We start from the raw sequence: 19,562 nt of genomic DNA on the forward strand, positions 1-19,562 counted from the left end.
CTAAAAAGGTCACAATGAGCTGGTGGCTGATTAAACCCAAGACACTGCTATTAGTCACCAGGTCCAGGGAAACCCACCCCACCTTCTAACCCTAGTGGCACCACCCCTACCCCACCCCTGGCACACACACACACACACAACCTTGCCCCCTCATATTGTTTAGTTTTATCCCCTCATTAAGCCCACTGCTAATGAGACCAATTAGCTATAACGCTTACATCAGCACTGTGATAAAAGAAACAGATTCTCTCTCTCTCTCTCATAATCTCTCATAATCTCCTAATCAGTAGGGCATATCGCTCTACATTTCTCCCTGACTGAGGTGTCCCTTGTGCAGCTGTGGCCAGCCGTCCACAGCAGCAGGTCTCTCCAGTAGTGTGTGTGTAACAGGCAGCACGGCTCCACGTCCTGGTGCCGGTTCTCATTGTTCTAGCCAGCCTCATAGAAGGTTCTGCCAGGAGAATGTAGAGAGCAGGGGAACAATTCTCACACTGCCCCCACATGGGTAACCATCTAGTCTGCCCCCCCCCCCTCCATCCATCCATCTCTCTTTCTTCCTCTCCCGCTGTCTTTTTTCCATCTTTCCTGTCTCTCCACCTCTCTCTCTCCCCCCTCTCCCTTTTACCTCACACTTTTTTTCAGTAATAGCCAGTGTTGAAGCAGGACGTATCAGATGTGGGGGAGGTGGGGATGATGTAGGGAGTGGGGGGGGGCGGGGCAGGGCAGGGCAGGCACAGAGGGCTGTCCAAGTCTTCGCTACGGCTCGCTAGAATCAATTAAAAGTTTTTACACGGCGACCTAAGTAGAAGGGGGGGGGGGCAGAGAGACCCCAAGAGAGAGCTGCCATGTGAGCTTCTGCAGACACAGAACCAGGGAACACACTCTGTAATTAGAAAATAAAAGACAAAGTAATTTCTGAATACCAGGTGGCTTCATTTTGACAAACACTTAAGATATGGTGCAATTACAGCGAGCCATAATTACCTAGAGCGTTGCTAATTGGCTATCGCTGTGGAGATTACAGGCTGGTATTGTTCATCCAGTGCGCCTATGAGGGATCACTGCTACCTTGCTCACATTACACTGTCCCAGAGATGGAGAGATGGATGAGCAGGAGAGAGGAGGGAAGGGAAAGGAGAGAGAAGGAGGGAGGCAGTGAACTGAGAGATGGAAAGAGAGTAATGGGGATAGAGATAGAAAGAGCGACCGAGAAAGACAGAGAGGGAGCGAGAGATGAGGAAGAAAGAGTGAGAGAGAAAGAGCGAGAAAAAGTGAGAAAGAAAGTGTCTGAGAGAGAGAGAGAGAGAGAGAGAGAGAGAGAGAGAGAGAGAGAGAGAGAGAAAAAGGTGTGACAGATGGTGGATATTTCTCCTGGGAGCTGGAGATGTATTTATCATTCTTTACCACAGGTCCCTAAGGAGCCACGCATATATGTGTGTGTGTGTAAGCGTGCGTGTGTACTCTGTGTGTATGTATGTGTGTGCACTGTGTAAGAGTGTGTGCACAATGTGTGTGTGTAGTCGCGCGTGTGCCCACGCTGTGTGTGCAGAACGTGTCTAACCGGCGAGATGGTGTGTTAGCCCGGCCCGCCAGCAAGGGGGGTCAGTGTGTATGTGACCTGCCTCCATTCTTATGGCTGATGACATATTGACTGGTGAGAACACAGGTTGTATCTCAGCACACACACACACACACACACACACACACAGTGCTGACCTGAGGGCTGGTGAACCAAACATTGGTGTGCAGCGGTAGCTGCAGCAGTAATTGCTAAACTGCGTCATGTGACCCTAGCAGGGCTCGGAACACAGCAGCTGCCTCACAGCCGCGCAGCCAGCAAACACACAGGCTCACCTCTGACCTGGAACAACATGTTTGATGCCTGGGAGCGACGCTGAGAACGCTTATAAGACCATTAACAGGAGAGGCAGGGAAGATCACTCGGACGTTTAGCTGTCTGACTGGTTATCTGACCGAGTGATTATCTGCTTGTCGGGATATCTGGCCAACAGTCTGACTGACTGCATTTATTACCCAGCTATCAAATAAAGTAGAATAGATTTTCATATAAACCAATAGAACACAATATGCTCTTCATCCATTAGGTTTCTGGAACCGCTTTTAAAAAGTAGGAACAAACCTACGTTTCTGCATAGTTCATGGGCCTCTCTGAATTCCCACTTCACTTCTCCTTTTCTTTCTCTTTCTTTTCCCCCTTTCTTTCTTCTTTTACACTGATCCACAGGGAAGATCTTTTTACTGAGTCTTAAAAGCGTTCCCGTAGCGACTGTGTGCAACTGTCCCGGTGTTCGGCAGCACACAGGCAGGGAGAGCATGATAGGAGTCGTAGTTCCAGAGACTTGCTTTAATGCCCTCCTCCCTTCAGAGACAAAACCCTCCAGCTGTCCTGATTGGCTGTCTGAGAGGGGGGCTGCTCTAATGGAACCTTTCTGGAAGTTTCCTCAGTGTGGGTGGAGACATGAGAGACATGAAAAGGAACTGAACAGTAGATTAATGCTGACCTCCGCACGGACTACAAGGGCTTCTGGGAAAAAATTGTATTTCGAGAAAGGAGCCAAAGTAGAGAACACGGATATGGAAGCTGAGAGAGGTCCCTCTAAGCACTATCCCTCACCTTCACCTACCAAAGCCTAACCCCCTCTCTCTCCTACTAAACCTACCTGGTAGAAGTTGGGCCAGAAGGTGCTGATTGCCAGCTCCACCTGTCTCCAGGTGTGGTGGGCGGGGCCAGAGGAGTTCCAGACAGGCACGCCCAGAGGAGAGTTGTTTTCTTTGACGTAGAGGTTGAGCTGGGCAGGACTGACGCCCTCGCGGGCCCCTGCCACGTAGTACTGGAAGATGACGCAGTGAGTGTCGTTCTCCTTCAGCTGAGGCATCAGCAGCTGGGCCTTCTGACCAGGGAAGCGGCCACTGGAGTTCACCATCATGAATGCAGAACCTGGGGAGGGGGGTAGCAGAACAGAGAGGAGAGGAGGCAGAAGAGAGAGGGACTTAGATACAGCTTCATTTTCAACCAATTTTTTTTACAAGATAGAGAACAATTTAAGAGCATATGAAATATACATAATTCTGTGGGCAATGTAGAACAGCACACAGATGATAATTATATATTTTTAAAGGTTATGACCATTCTAGTGATCGTGAAATTCCGCCCCCCCCCTCCCCCCAAAAAATTGCTCGCGCTGGCTAGCTATTACTCCTCTACAAAACTGAAACTTTTTTCCACAATCAAATTGGCCAAACAAGTTATAGATCTTTACCTTAAAGGGCACATAGTGTAGCTAATGTTTATTTAGCAAGTTTCATAGAAATCTGTAAGAAACAATGCTATACAGTCAGTACTACTATGGTGAGTAGCTGCCTGTGTCACAAACGCAGAAAGGAAAGGAGGAGGTTGAAGAAATAGATGGAGAAGGATCCAAATCCACTATCCTTCTTTCAACCCTTTCCTTCCCTCTCCTTCCTGCTTGATCCTTTCGACCAAACAACTAATATTGACAGAGTTCTTCCCCCCCCTCTTAAACATTCGTTTTCAACACAGTTCTATTGGACAGAGAAGGCGGGGTCTGTTTGTTTAGGTGCCCTGGACATGCTGCATGGCTGGTTGCAGGGTTATTCAGGCTTGTCTGAGTGTTCCTTCTCTGGAGAGACCCCTGTTAACACTGTAAATGTAATCCAACCCTGGATATCTACCCTTTAGACCAGGAAGACCTTCAGATGGTTCCTCACATGCTGGCCGAAGCCGGCAGGAGAGAGAAGAGATCAGGAAGGTCATACTGACTGTATCTCTCTCTCTCTTCAGGCTAATGGCAGTGATTGCAGTCCTAGAGGCGGTGTTGAAGGGTTATTGAAGGGGATGGAGGATGGAGGATGGAGGGAGGATGGAGGGTCAGAGCCCTGAGACCATGAGAGGGCTAAAGAACCATGAAGGGCCCATTCTCACTTTCCTCCTCCTCCTCCTCCTCGCTCTCTCTCCATCCAATCCCTTAGTTCTGCTGTCTCCATTAGGCTTCAGCAGTATGCTGGTGTCAAGGCAACCTGGAGGACAGAGCAAAGCCAAAACTCTCTTCTTGCCTCTCCTCCTCTCCCCTCCTTTCCTCTCCTCTCTTCTCCTCTATGGTGAGGGACAAACTTCCACTTGTACAATAATGACCTCATAAAGAGAAGCTGTGAGTGGTGTTTATTTCTGCAACAGGACGATTGAAAGGGTCCATGAGCCACAGAACAATGAACAGAAGCTCTTTCCTCTCCCATCTCCCAGGACTGGGACTAGAGTGTTCTGTCCAAGGCTGCTGTGAGGATGCAACCATGTTTGTCTGTACATCATCATCTCTGCTCTGCTCTAATTGGTTCTCCACTGGTCTCTGTGTCACTGAGTCAGGCTGATCAACATGAAGAGAACAAAGCATGCAGACCGTAAACAGATGAAAGGACAGATGAATGGATGAATTATCCTCTCCTCCAAATCGAACTTTCTCCAATATAGACCTCTGGGCCACATCCGAACATTCCACCTTGGTTCTGGTTGAATTAAACAAAGCTCTGGATGCAGTTCTGTTATTTATGTTACCATGGACACCATATCAAAGCAGTCCTGCTATGCTTGACAACTAGTTTCATAACATGACATCTACATTCTGTTCTCATATCTCCTGGTTGGACTCCGACTAGGAGGGTAACTGAGGGGCAGACTGACTCTTAGTCATATGTGAGTGGTTGTGTGTGTGTGAGTGTGTATGTGTGTGTGTGTGTGTGTGGTTGCATGTGTGCGTGCTTTTCTCCATATCCAGGATAGGAGAAGAACAACTCAACCTCCACAATCAAATCTATTTCTAGTCCATATGTTTATCTTCAACACCATATGTGTCCTAATTATTAGATCTAAAATGTATATCAATCCCCCCTGTTCTTCACTGTAATTTATCTGATTACTTAGTCGCCTTTAAAATCTCTAATTAGTCACCATGTAAAGTCCCATCTCTGTCATCTGAGTCTCTGCCTCCGTGTGTGTGTGTCTGGTCACTAGCCAAGCATATGTCCATCATCTGCTACCTCTCATCGCCCTCCCTCCCTCCCTCCCTCCCTCCCTCCCTCCCTCCCTCCCTCCCTCCCTCCCTCCCTCCCTCCCTCCCTCCCTCCCTCCCTCCCTCCCTCCCTCCCTCCCTCCCTCCCTCCCTCCCTCCCTCCCTCCCTCCCTCCCTCTTCCATCTCCGGTGTCTGTTCATAGGAAGAAAGAGGATATTTTTTATTCTGCTCTTCTTCTCCCTGCCTTTTACACCACTACAGAGACAATTCCTATTTACTTTCATGTTCTCCTTTACCTTCCATCTCTTTACCTCGCTCTCTGTCTCTGCCTCTGAAGTCTGTTTAGTGTCACAGGGAAGAGATGAAGATGACATATTTGAATTTCCGAGATGGAAGTTTATACCCTGAGGAGTGTGGTGGGGAGGCTGCCTATGGTTCCTGGGGAGGGGGGGGGGGGAGTGTTCAAGGTCGTATGGAGAGAGAACTCTCTCCTTCCACAAAGAATATAAAGTAATCTGGAATATTCAGTCCTCCTCTCCTCTCTCCAGGATGACAGAGCAGAGAGCATGGCTCCAGTGCCCACTGTGCCCCCCAACACATGTGAAGGTGGCAGAGCAATGCTTGGCACTGTAAAAAGACCATTAGCAACAGCAGCTCTGCTAATGGACCTGGCACAGAGCAGCATCACACACCTGGCACAAATACACACGTACACACACACACACATCCACACCTGGCGCATACACACAAACACACACACACACCTGGCACACACACAAACACACACACACACATATAATGCTGACACACACACTGCTACCGCTTCACTCTTGAAACAGAGCAGGCAATCTGTTGGTGATTACTCTGTTTCAAGTGAGCTGTCACACACGCAAACATGCTCACAGAACCAGTGTTTTCCTGTGTGTGTGTGTGTGTGTGTGTGTGTGTGCGTTTTCCAAGGTTATTACTGTAAATGTGTGCAGTGCCTGCAGTCCCGTGTATGCTTGGTGCTGAAGCCTTAGTTTGTTGATTGTTTTCGTTGAGTGAAAACATGGTATAATACAACCAACACCAACAACCTCCCAATACCCATGACTGATTAATCTGTCTCTCTTCAGTCTCTCTCTTCAGTCTGTCTCTGTCTCTCTCTCTCTCTCTGTCTCTCTCTGTCTGTCTCTCTGTCTCTCTCTCTCTCTGTGTTTCTGTCTCTCTGTCTCTGTGTCTGTATGTCTCTCTGTCTCTCTCTCTGTCTCTCTTTGTGTCTCTCTCTCTGTCTCTCTTTCTGTCTCTCTCTCTGTCTCTTCAGAATCAGCTTTATTTGCCAAGTAAGTTTGCACAAAACACTCTCTTTCTCTCTCTCTTTCAGTCTCTCTCTACCGTTCCTTTTCTCTCTCCATATCCCCCCTCTCTCTGCTGTGCTTCAGTCTCTATTGTAGTCCAGAGAGCTGCATGGCTGGCCTGTGTCAGGGTCACCAGCAATTAGCAGTAGCAACAGCATTAACAGAAAACACAAGGTTACAAGTTCATTCTCTTAAAACTTGCCTGAATCCCATACTACACACACACACACACAAATGCACACTCTGGATGTATATTTTTACTACGAGAGGAATTAAATTCCAGCTGCTATTGTGAGATAGTCTCTCTCTCTTCTCTCTTGCTCTCTCTTCTCTCTCCATTCCTCTTCCTCTACTGACAGATGAGAGAGTGAGTCATACATATTTAATGGTTCAACCTAGACGGAATGACAGAACAGAACCCAGTGGAGCTCAGTACAGAGCAGTAGAGACCAGTGAAGGTGTGTGCTTCTCTACACTAGTCTGGTGTGTCAGTAATGGGAGGTGCAGTCCCCCTGCGTGTTTAAACACACATGATGTCAGACGGAAGCAGAGGGGACCCCTTGACCCTGCAGAACCATACATGACTTAACAAGACGTGAGCCAGAGCGTAACAGAGAGGGAGAGGAGAAGATGAGGACGCCACAAAGCGAGAGACATCTCCAGCACAGGGCTGTGTGGAGAGCAGAGGGGCTGACGGGAGCGGAGGTGTCAGCGGTGAGGGAGAGAGCAGGAATCGATCAGGCCACAACACAGAACACGGATCAGACACACGCGCTTTAATCATTGTCATTTAGCTGCCTACTCCGACGCAGGAGAGAGGACCAGGGTAGAGAGAGAGGATGGAGTGTGTATTCTAATGAAGAGAGTGATCTTGAGACTAGAGGACAAAGTGATAGAGAGAGTAACAGCTTAATAACAGCTGTCTAGGAGAGGAGGGTAAACTCTCTCCCAGATACTGGGTGACTACTAATGTTTGTAATATAACTTTGCTGACACTCTACCAGCTCGTTTTAAACTGCTCTCTCCTTTGACACTCTCAGCTTCTCTCTTTATCTCTCTCTTTATCTCTCTGTCTCTCTTTTGCCCTGTAACTAAAAGTGTTTCTCTTTGTGTGTTGAGTATCTGGCTTCAGCCTTGCTCTTTTCTTTGTTCCCTCTCTCCTTCACTCCCTCTCTCCTTCACTCCCTCTCACCTTCTCTCTCTCTCTCTCTCCTTCACTCCCTCTCACCTTCTCCCTCTCTCCCTCTCACCTTCTCCCTCTCTCCCTCTCTCCCTCTCTCCCTCTCTCCCTCTCTCCCTCCCTCTCCCTCTCCCTCTCCCTCTCCCTCTCCCTCTCCCTCTCCCTCTCCCTCTCCCTCTCCCTCTCCCTCTCTCCCCCTCCCCCTCCCCCTCCCCCTCCCCCTCCCCCTCCCCCTCCCCCTCCCCCTCCCCCTCTCCCTCTCTCCCTCCCTCCCTCCCTCCCTCCCTCCCTCCCTCCCTCCCTCCCTCCCTCCCTCCCTCCCTCCCTCCCTCCCTCCCTCCCTCCCTCCCTCCCTCCCTCCCTCCCTCCCTCCCTCTCTCTCCTCTCTCTCTCTCTCTCTCTCTCTCTCTCTCTCTCTCTCTCTCTCTCTCTCTCTCTCTCTCTCTCTCTCTCTCTCTCTCTCTCTCTCTCTCTCTCTCTCTCTCTCTCTCTCTCTCTCTCTCTCTCTCTCTCTCTCTCTCTCTCTCTCTCTCTCTCTCTCTCTCTCTCTCTCTCTCTCTCTCTCTCTCTCTCTCTCTCTCTCTCTCTCTCTCTCTCTACACACCTCCACACTGAACGGCCTACACACCGCAGCTTCACCCCACAATCTCTCATCCAATCCTGAATGTGGTTTCAAGTCAACATGCTTCAACAGGCTGATTAAGTCTCTGGCCGTCTGTTTTTCTGTCTGACTGTCTGTCCGTCTGCCCTCCTCTGTTTGTCCTTCCTCTCATCTCCCCCGCCTCCTCCCCCTCTTTCTGCCCCTTTTCCTCCTTCCCTCTGAAGGTGTCACCTTCCTCAGCATGATTCTGCCTTCACTCATATTATAAACACCCCTGGTGCAAATGTCACTGTGAAGTGACAGAGGAGGAGAAAAGAGGAGGAGAAGAGAGGAGGAGAAGAGAGGAGGAGAAGAGAGGAGGAGAGGAGGAGAAAAGAGGAGGAGACGAGAGGAGGAGAAGAGAGGAGGAGAGAGGAGGAGAGGAGGAGACGAGAGGAGGAGAAAAGAGGAGAGAGGAGGAGATGATTAGAGTACAGCAGAAGAAGAGAGGGGAGGAAAGTCTGGTGAGTGTTCACTGTTTTTATACTGCTGCAATTAGAAACATAGCTATAAAATCTGGTGTTTTTAAATGGTCTTTCTGTCTAGTATCTGTCTGTAATAAAACACTGAAAATCCCAATTAAATAGAAACGATTTGAGAGGCACACAGTAAATAACCAGCTTTGTGCTTCATTACAGTAAGATGACACTCACAGTTACACACACAGAGATAGACAGACAGATCACTTAAAAGGGAGCGGTGTGTGTGTTTTTTTGTGCGTGTGTGTGAGTGTGTCCTCAGTGGAGAGTCTTTTCTGTAATGATGTCGCAAGTTCAGGACCTGGAAGCTGCAGCAGTAATGAGCTGTCTGGTCATTACAGCATTTTACACACACGCACAATCATTCACACACATAGGTACACACGCACTCACACACACTCTCAGCCACACTCACAACACATACACTCTCTTGTAATACACTCCACAGCGCTGTTCCATCTGGAGAGTCCAGAACACCACAAGGGATTCTCTCGTTTTGTCCTGTCTTAGTGACCTGTCAGGAGTAGCTGGAGGAGGAGGTGAGGGTGAGGGGTAGGAGGAGGAGGTCAGGAGGAAGAGGAGGAGAGGGTGAGGGGTAGGAGGAGGAGGTCAGGAGGAAGAGGAGGAGAGGGTGAGGGGTAGGAGGAGGAGGTCAGGAAGAAAACGAGGTGAGGGTGAGGGGTAGGAGGAGGAGGTCAGGAGGAAGAGGAGGAGAGGGTGAGGCGTGGGAGGAGGAGGTCAGGAGGAAGAGGAGGAGAGGGTGAGGGGTAGGAGGAGGAGGTCAGGAGGAAGAGGAGGAGAGGGTGAGGGGTGGGAGGAGGAGGTCAGGAGGAAGAGGAGGAGAGGGTGAGGGGTGGGAGGAGGATGTCAGGAGGAAGAGGAGGTGAGGGTGAGGGGTAGGAGGAGGAGGTCAGGAGGAAGAGGAGGAGAGGGTGAAGGGTAGGAGGAGGAGGTCAGGAGGAAGAGGAGGAGAGGGTGAGGGGTAGGAGGAGGAGGTCAGGAGGAAGAGGAGGAGAGGGTGAGGGGTGGGAGGAGGAGGTCAGGAGGAAGAGGAGGAGAGGGTGAGGGGTAGGAGGAGGAGGTCAGGAGGAAGAGGAGGAGGGTAAGAGGAGGAGGAGGAGAAGGAGAGTGCACAACTAAGAGCATGAAGAGGGGTAGGTTCTCTGGAGAACCCAGCACATCTACAATGTCTGACGGGTGTCTGTACTCAGGCAATTGCTTTGGCTCACACACAGATGCACACACACACACACGCGCGCGACAAACATACACAAACACACGTGGCACACACACACAAACGAGTTTCAGGAATTGTGCAGACTAGCCTGGCCTGCTGAAACACGCTTTACCAAGTGTTTCCCTAGCAACAAAGAGGTTGCCCTCGTCCAAAAGAGAAGTGTGCATCTGTGAGGGGGAGGGCAGGTAGGTGTGAGTGTGTGTGTGTGTGTGTGCGTGTAGTTTGGAAAAGTCTTGATGTTAAAAGCTGTACTTTACTTGGTGTTGTTCTTCTAACTGCTCCCGGTTGGGACCAAGCACAGAGGCCAGCCTATATGTAGCCAGACGTGGGAGGTCTGTGTGTGTGTGTGTGTGCGTGTGTGTATCTTGTTAGTATGTGCGTATCAGTCTGTGTGTATGTGTGTGTGTGCATTTGTACAGAAGGTGGGTTTCCATGACTCCAAGGCAGAGTATATTTCCAGTCTAACCTGTCTGATGACAGCAATAACAACAGTGAGCTCTTCTCTCTTTGCTTCTCCTTTCTTCTCTCCTCCTCCTCCTCCTCCTCCTCCTCCTCCGTGTTTAGCTATCCTGAGGCTATGTGTCTGTCTCAGTCAAACATTGATCTCCTGTCTGGCTGCTGCACAATATTTTAGGATCAATCAGATGTGAAGGTCTTGGCCTTCATTAAGCTTCAGAGGAAAATGATGAAGAAACAATAATGATCATAATCATATTAACCCTGGATGACCCTGGTCCTGCACGGACCAGTCCAGCTGTACCATCAAAGCAGGATCAGAACAGGAACCCACAGCTGAACTACCTCTTGGGTGTAGAACAACATATGGCTGACCGCTCCTACCCAGGCCTCGAACTCTTTGAACCGCTTCCTTCTGGCAGCGGTCCATCAGGACCACAACCTCACGGCACCAGAACCGTTTCTTCAAACTTCAAACCTACTTGGCAATGAAGCTGCTTCTGATTTCTGATGAAATTAAAGTAGAGGACAGGGAGACAGGAAGTTGTACACACAGTGGCTGACCCACCAACCCTCTGTGCCCACTAACACACTTAGTGTCTCCTCACCTTCTCAAGGAAAATCTCATATTTTCTGCAAAATTTGATTTAATCTCTGATGTCCTTTTCCCAGTGATATACCTTGCCTTTCCCCTCCCCTCCCCTCCCCTCCCCTCCCCTCCCCTCCCCTCCCCTCCCCTCCCCTCCCCTCCCCTCCCCTCCCCTCCCCTCCCCTCCCCTCCCCTCCCCTATCCTATCCTATCCTATCCTTACTCTTAAGTGGATCAATTCTGCTTGATCTCATACATTTGTCCTACCCCCTAGCGGAGACATACACAGACACACACACACACACTACCCAGAGCCCTCACATCCAGGTGTGTGTGTGGGGGGCAGACAAGATAAATGGAGCCTATGTTTCTTTCATCTTAGGGGAATTCGTTGATTTGTCCAATTCAGTCTCTTAATAATGAACTGCCTTTCTGCTGAGAGTCACAGTCCAGAGTATGCTGGTGATACTTCCTTTCTCTCTGGCTCTCCTTGTATCTCTCTCTCTCTCTCTCTCTCTCTCTCTCTCTGTATCTCTCTCTGTATCTCTCTCTGTATCTCTCTCTGTATCTCTCTCTGTATCTCTCTGTATCTCTCTCTGTATCTCTCTGTATCTCTCTCACCGTGCTTACATAGACTCGAATTACTGGCTTATTTGGACTGAAATAGAATAATCCCTTTCTTGTATACACCTTTGTTCGCATAATTGCGGTCTGGCTACGATCCGATCGACACCCCCAAGATAACTCGGTCCGAGTTGGTTGATAATTCGGACATTGCATGCTTGTAAACGGTGAATTGGGCTATGAACTGGACTCTGCGTCTTTGCGCATGCTTGAAATCCCGCCCGCACGCCCTCCCTCCCTACCGCCCCCCTCCCCGCCCGCCCTCCCTCCCTACCGCCCCCCTCCCCGCCCGCCCTCCCTCCCTCCCGGTCGTGACCTGGAAGTCGAAAGAGATGATAAGTTGTCGCTGCCGGGAGCCGGCCCGGCAGAAACAAACAAACAACGCGAGCCAATAGCACCGTTTGCATTCGCAGTACTCATATTGTCATCATGCACTAAACGTAGAGGGACGTAGCTTCACCTTGCTCTCCGTTTGCGTCTTTCTCTAAATGTTGATGTTGTTGTTGGTAGTGGTGAAGAGGTCAAGCAGGAAGGGCTGTATCACCACTAGTTGTAATGAAAACAGCGCCACGTATCGTACTGGGATATGACATGCTTTTGGCCAATAATTCGGTTTATTCACTACCATATATATTAGGATAATAGCAGTTGCCCAAAAAAATAATTAAGAATAAAGCTAGATTCAAATTGATACCATCATGGAAACGTAGTGACTGACTCTCTCTGTCTCTCTCTCTGTCTCTCTCTGTACTACCAAACAAGCTCAGGCAGGGAGCTCTGAAGCAGCAGGGCTGCACTGAAGCCCAAAACAAATGTACCCAGATGGAGTGTCAGTCTGACAGTAAGTCTCTGACCCTATGACTTTGACAGGAGCTCCACCAGAGAGACAGCGCTTGTCACCATGACCAGCAGACCAGGGACAGCCTGTCATCCTGAGCTCCTCTGTGATAGGCTGCGGAGGCCGGCGGGGGAGAGGGTCCCGAGGGCGTCGTCATGGCCTTATCTCTGTTTGTTGGTGTGGAATTATAGGATGGATTTAATTACCAACAAGCTCTGCTCTGATAGGTGGCTTTGTGATCACTGTTGGTCCCCACGGCAACAGTGGAATAAGCTAATCATTTCCCACACTCACACAAATACACAAACACACACCGACACACATACAGACCCCAGACTGTTCACAAGGCTGGCTATGGTATGACACTGTATCCAGCCTGTTAACTGGAGATATGAACCCTAGACAGACAGACAGACAGACAGACCGACAGACGAAGATGGAAGGATAGAAAGACAGATAGAAAAATAGAAAAACTTAGAGACATACAGAAGGATTGAGAGAGAGGTGTATATAAATATATAGATATAGCTACTGTATATAGATAGAAGGATAGAGACGTGGATATAACTGGAGAGAGGGATGAAGAGAATATATACAGCTCCGATAGTGTGCAGTTACTCAACTGGGTTATTTCAGTCAGAAACTGCAGAGTGTTCAAGGAGAGACGCATGCAAACACATGCAGGCATTCAGTCAAACATGCACACACACAAACATACACAAGGGTCAAAAATGTCACCACCGGGTCTCTTTGACACTGAACTGCAATGTGGGTGTTTTATTGTGTGGAGCCACATGAAAGCCTTGTGTGTGTGTCCGCGCATGTGTGTATATGTTTTTCTTTGTCCCTGTCTTTACTGTTTGCGTCAATAGATTTGTTTCAGTGTGTGTGTGTGTGTGTGTGTGCGTGATGAACTGGGACTCTCGCTGTGTGTGTTTGTTTGTTCTGAGCCAGCTGGCTCTGCCCTGATAACAGGGCTTATTAGAAATATTAATAACCCCCTCACCCACCCCTCACCCACCCCTCACCCTCCCCTCACCCTCCCCTCACCCTCCCAGGGACACACTCACCCCTTCAAAGACTCTGATTTAAAACCACACACACACCTACACTTGCTCATACACACACACGCACCATGTCTGTCCACTAAAGTCTTTACTGTGGTAGACCATCTTTGTTCTGTCTAAGAGGGGAGGTGGCCATGGTTCTGTCCAGACCGCAGAGATAAAACCAATACTGCAGACAGGAATAATAATATAATCAGATTATATCGATGTATGAAGCAAAATAATAATAACGTGGTCATCTGGACATGTTAAATCTGTCGGGGACATGTTCCTTTAGATTAGATTGGTCAGTAAGTACTAAAGAAGTTGAAACAAACACTCCTTCCATAGGACAGTTTGTGTTTTCATAGTCTTGTGTATTTATTAAGCATGTAAGCATGAGTGTGTGTGTTAAGAATGTGTGTATGTTAGGTGTGTGTGTTTAACACACGTGTGTGTGTGTGTGTGTGTGTTGACAGGGGTAATTCTCTGTGAAGACCAGAGCAGCAGCAGGTCTCAGATTAGTGTAGTTCTGAGCTTAGCTCACAGAAACATGCCACGCTATTACCCAGCATGCAACCTGTCTGCCGGCGCACGCACAATAAACAACCTCCACCATGCTGCCTGGCCAATCACAAAGACACGACTCTGGGGGGAAACGTGATTGGGTTTTTGATGAGCTGTTATGAGGATGGGGCAGGTACCAGGGGGCGCAGAGGGAGGATGGGCAGGGATTGATGTGGGGGGAGGGAGGGGTGGGGGGGCATAGTACAGATACAGGACTGGATTGGAAGGCGTTCCTTCAAGAGAACGTTAAATGGAACCTCAGACTGCTGCTGAATGTAAATCTCTGCTGGCGTCAGTCTGGATCTACTGCAAATACATCAAGTGTTGCTGACACACCTCCACAGTTACACACACACAAAAACATCCACACACACACATAAAGAGAGAGAGAGAGGTGTCTTAGAATCCATCTGGGTCGAACAGCTAAAGGACATGATCAGATGAATCATTCTAGAAGCCGCCAGTGGAAAGTAGGAATACTGTGGGGTCAGTCTGAGTGACAGGAGGCCTGGCCAGTCAAGCACAGGGTCAGCTGAGCAGGGGCGGGGCGACGGCAGGTCAACAGTAGAGGGGCGGGGTTTGAGAGTGTGTGACCAGTAGAACTGCTGACCCAGATGGCTGATGGGATATGGAACAAGAGGTTAGTTCCCAGCAGCATGTGACTCCAGCGTGTCTCTCTCTCTTTCTCTCTCTCACACACACACAAAGCCACATACACACACACCCACATACAGTGTGTTTCACTGAAGATGAATAGCTGACATTAAAGACCTAATGGGTTCAGAATCATGTTACCTACACAGGGGAAGATAGGAAGGGAGTTAGATTATATCTCTCTCTCTCTTTCTCTCACACACACACACACACATACACACACATATATACTGGGCAGGGCTGGACAGCGACATTAGCAGTGTGTGTGATCAGATGAGCGTGTGTCTGTCAGTAGAACAGCATTACTGGAGCACTCAGAGCTGCTGCTCATGTCTGATCTGACCTCACCCTCTCCCTGTTCCCTTTCTGAACACAACGATACACACACACACACACACAAACACACACACACAAACACACACACACACACACACACACAGATAGACAGTGACAGGTCCAGGGGTAGTTAACACCTACAAGCAGGAAAGTTTTAGTCTGGAGGAAACCTGACACAATTGACTCCTGTAGGAGTGCGGTAATATGATGACCCGACACACCCTCACAACTCCTCCAAGCCTCTCAGCATACACACACACACACACACACACAGGATATATCTCTAACCAGTCACTGATAGGATCTGTAGAATACAACAGCTCTCCTTTCCCCTTCGATCCTCTCTTCCTTTCCTCTCCCCTTCTCTCCTCTCCCCTTCTCTACCCTGTCTCTGCTCTCACAGTAAATCACAGCTCAGGATATCGAGTCAGAGGAGAGCGGAGAGAGCAAGAGAAAGGCAAGATAGAGTAAGGTGTGTGTGTGTGGGGGGGGGGGTGATAGAATGAACGACTGAGAGGAATTTGGAAAGAAAGAGCGGAGGGGAGAGAGAAAAAGAGAGAGAGGGAAGAGACATCGGGGTGAGAGACGGGGGGGGGGGGGATTATCACCACTGTGACTAATTGCAGCCAATTGCAGCAATCAGACCAGCAGCACCTTCCTCTGGGAGAAGCTACACACGCTCATCCATAACAACCATGGATTTGTGTGTGTGTGTGTGTGTGTGGAGGCCTCAGTCTGCTGTAACCTTGTCTCCGCCCCCTGTAGTTGCCGCCACATAAATTAATTCCAGCGTAAGGTAAACAGTCTAACCCTTCCTGTGTGTGTGTATGTGTGAGTGTGTCTGTATGTGTGTGTGATTAATTCACATTTTGTGAAAGGCATCCGGATGAGAGCATATCGACCTGTAGCTTTCACATGATTGGCTATCTGATTTAAGAGGGCAACTGTGACCAATCGTTGGAGGCATCACCTTTGTTATCATGTGACAAACGGCTACTCCTCTCCAGTCCATTAAAATGGTTCCCCCACCCCATCACAAAATCCCAGCTATAAGTCTTCCTGAACAATGAAAGTGTATGTGTGTGTGTGTGAGTTTGAGTGTGGGTGTGTGTATAATCAATGCAGAGGTTCCTCCTAATGTTGGAAGCAGCAACGTGTTCAAGCAGCAGAGACACTGTGGGACGATGGAGATCCCTCCTTAATGAACCCCACACAGGAGAGGAGGTGCAGGGGTCGGGTAGAGGAGGGATACCTGCGTCCTGAGGTCAGAGTGTAGTCCCCAACCTGACCGCACCATGACTCACAAAGGAGGAGGGGGCGGGGGTTCTACACAACACATCTTTGTTTTGGAGAGACAATGAGAGAGAGAGAGAGAGAGAGAGAGAGAGAGAGAGAGAGAGAGAGAGAGAGAGAGAGAGAGAGAGAGAGAGAGAGAGAGAGAGAGAGAGAGAGAGAGAGAGAGAGAGAGAGAGAGAGAGAGAGAGAGAGAGAGAGAGAGAGAGAGAGAGAGAGAGAGAGAGAGAGAGAGAGAGAGAGAGAGAGAGAGAGAGAGAGAGAGAGAGAGAGAGAAAAAGAAAGAGAGGGGGAGAGGACAAAGGAGAGAAGAAGAGAGGAGGAAGGTTACCTGGAGGCATGACAGGGTTGGATGAAGGTCTGTCCCTGGTGTTGACTTGCTCCCAGTCAAAGTCATCCTCCTTCACCTGGCTGTACCCACAGCTGCTGTAGGGCACCTCAAAGTTACAGTCACCTGGGGGCAGAGGTCATAGGGCAGAGGTCAGGGTCACAGCAACATCACAGGATGAGATCAACATTAAAGACTCAAATTAACAGCGCGCTGTAGCAGAGTGTGTTTCAAGAAGTTTTTCTTCCATCTGTGTGTGAGTGTGTGCACGTGTGCATGTGTGTGTGTGTGTTCAACACAAATGTGTTCTAGAATCTAATACCGACCAATCACATTCCCAAGATATTCACACAACTAATCCTGCTGCCCCTGGCAATGCTCAGCACAAAGTGTGTGTGTTTTGTTCCCTGAAAAGACACTGGTAAATATATTTAGCGACACCACAGGCACCTTGTCAGGCTTCAGATGGAATGAATCCTGTATGCATGTAATTTAAGTGTGAGTGTGTGTGTGTGTGTGTGAGAGAGAGAGCTGTCATCGCCTACCAGCAAACAACAATAGTGACACAAAATGTCTAGAAGCATCATTCTGTAGCTCAATGTGACAGACACATATTATCCCCTCTTTCGCATATTTCTCTCTGCATCTTACTCTCTCATCCCAAATCTCTTCCTCTATCTGTCTCTTGTCCTTTCTCTCTCTCTCCCTCTCCCTCAGCAGCACTAACCCTCTCTGTTCTCTAGGAAGATAGAGAGAGAGAATAGACGAGAAGCACACATTGAACACACAGATCGGACCAATCACATTTGCAGCTTGCAAGGGACTTGCTATAGCCAACCAGAGAGCTTTTCCGGGAGACAAACACACACACAATCCTTATTTCATAAGATCGAAGGAGACAAAAGAGACAAAAGTAAAAGTGAGGTTTTATTTTGTTGACGAGGTTGGCCAATGGGATCACAGCATGCCAATGTGTTGTGATTGGTGGGGGGTTTGCCTCCCCAGCCCAGCGGTGATCCCTCTTTCATCCGTCGCCACGGCATCCAGCACATTCTTGATTCTTACACTACTCCGTACTGATGGAATCAATCTAACGCCAGATGCGAGAGCTATTACACACACACACAAACGGAGATAGGACATTAAGACGAGTCTTCAGTCACTCTTCCTTGCACCACAGGAGGCGTGGCTAGTGGGACTGAAATAATAAGACTCCGCCCCCCTCCTGGTTATCTTCCAAGACAGACAAGACTCCCGCAGCATGTGTGTGTGTGGCTTCATGTGTGACTGTGTGCATGCGTGTAAGTGTGTATACATACTGTATGTGTGTGTGTGTCTGTTACACAGTCCATGGTGATGACATCACACCCAAGTCAGGTAAACAGATAGAGAGAGAGAGAGAGAGAGAGAGAGAGAGAGAGAGAGAGAGAGAGAGAGAGAGAGAGAGAGAGAGAGAGAGGGAGAGGGAGAGAGAGAGAGAGAGAGAGAAAGAGACAGACAGACAGACAGACAGACAGAGAGAGAGAGTGTGAGAGAGAGAGAGAGAGAGAGAGAGAGAGAGAGAGAGAGAGAGAGAGAGAGAGAGAGACAGAGACAGAGACAGAGACAGAGGAGGCTATACCCGCCTGAACAAAGACCCATTGTCTCTTTGGCCCTTCAGCTTACTTTAGAATATGTGTGTGTGTGGTATCTAGCCCTGAGGCAGGGTTAAAAGTCTCAAGCTCTGTCCAACACTTGCTACACTGTGTGTACAAACACCTGTCCAGACCTCCATCCCACCAGCAGCCTGCCTCTGTGTGTGTGTGTGTGTGTGTGTGTGCACGTGTACGGGTGTGTGTGATCTGCTGTGGAAGAAGCCCCTAGACACAGTCTAAATGCTAGAAGCTTTAAATAACACATAATATGACAGGCATCAGATAAACACACCCTCTTACAAGCCCTCCTTTTCTCTACTCCCCTATCTTCCCCTTTCTCCCATTCCTCTCCTCTCCTCCTCTCCTATCCTAGCCTAGCCTATCCTCTGCCCCAGAGGAGTTCAGTCAGAAAAGCAATATCAGATCATTTACAGACTTAACATCTCCCCCTCCTAGCGTCCTATCTAGTGTCCTCCCCCTCCCCTCCTCTCCTCCCCCCTTTCTGAACGCCCCCTCTCAGCCTCTTACAGCGAGGCTGTCTAGGGACCTCTCACTGAAAACCTGTTAAATGTGGTCAATCTCTCTAAACTGAAGTATTCTCTCTCTCTCTCTCTCTCTCTCTCTCTCTCTCTAACTCTCTCTCTCTCTCTAACTCCCTCAGGGCCTCCTCCCCTCTTTCTTTCCTTCTCTGCCCCCCTCACTTATTCTATCCATCAGAGGTAAGGAGAGGAGGGATATTTCCCAGGGTGCTGTGTTTCAGGGGGACTAGATTGTTGTGGGGCATCACCCCAGCTAGCTCCCACGCTGACAGCGGTCGAGACAGGAAGTGATGCGAGTGAGACAACCCTCGGGAGGAGAGGCCATCTAGCCCTGCAGTGCAATTTTATGACTGAACAACCACACACAAACACACACAAACACACACGTACACACAGACTATAAAGTGTTCCACTTGCTGCTTGCAGCGACGTGTCTAAACACAGTTATAACTCTCTGTTAGACAAACAAGACCCTGACTGGTGTGTGTATCTACGGTATGTGTGTACGGAGACTGTGTGTGAGACAGACTCTGTGTGTATGTGCGTGCGAGAGACATTCTTTCACAAGGCACCTTTGTACATAGCAGTCATGTTAGGCTGGTTTAGTGTGAGGTGTAATGATGAGGAGTTACAGGATCAATACCTCCACACAACACTCACTACCTTCACACTGACCCTTCACCCTCAGCCTGCTGGGAGCTGTGTGTGTGTGTGTGTGTGTGTGTAAGAGAGAGAG

The 19,562-nt window shown here is 49.1% G+C and overlaps 1 protein-coding gene across 9 annotated transcripts in view; it reads right to left on the minus strand.

Moving 5' to 3' along the window:
* Positions 1 to 19,562, minus strand: part of LOC146274830 (receptor-type tyrosine-protein phosphatase mu-like) — a 108,256-nt gene that overhangs the window by 68,511 nt on the left and 20,183 nt on the right. For 8 of the 9 annotated variants that reach the window (XM_084702631.1, XM_084702630.1, XM_084702632.1 and 5 more), the window contains exons 2-3: positions 16,657 to 16,779; positions 2,682 to 2,959 (exon numbers count right to left, since the gene is read on the minus strand). In XM_084702631.1, coding sequence (XP_084558757.1) covers positions 2,682 to 2,959; positions 16,657 to 16,779 — 401 coding nt within the window. Of the gene's footprint in view, positions 1 to 2,681; positions 2,960 to 4,436; positions 4,548 to 16,656; positions 16,780 to 19,562 lie in introns of those variants that run through there. The other variant, XM_084702637.1, reaches the window with a different exon arrangement.

Source organism: Hypomesus nipponensis, chromosome 8 (assembly GCF_054491055.1).
Source record: "Hypomesus nipponensis isolate SF chromosome 8, ASM5449105v1, whole genome shotgun sequence".
Classification (NCBI taxonomy): domain Eukaryota; kingdom Metazoa; phylum Chordata; class Actinopteri; order Osmeriformes; family Osmeridae; genus Hypomesus; species Hypomesus nipponensis.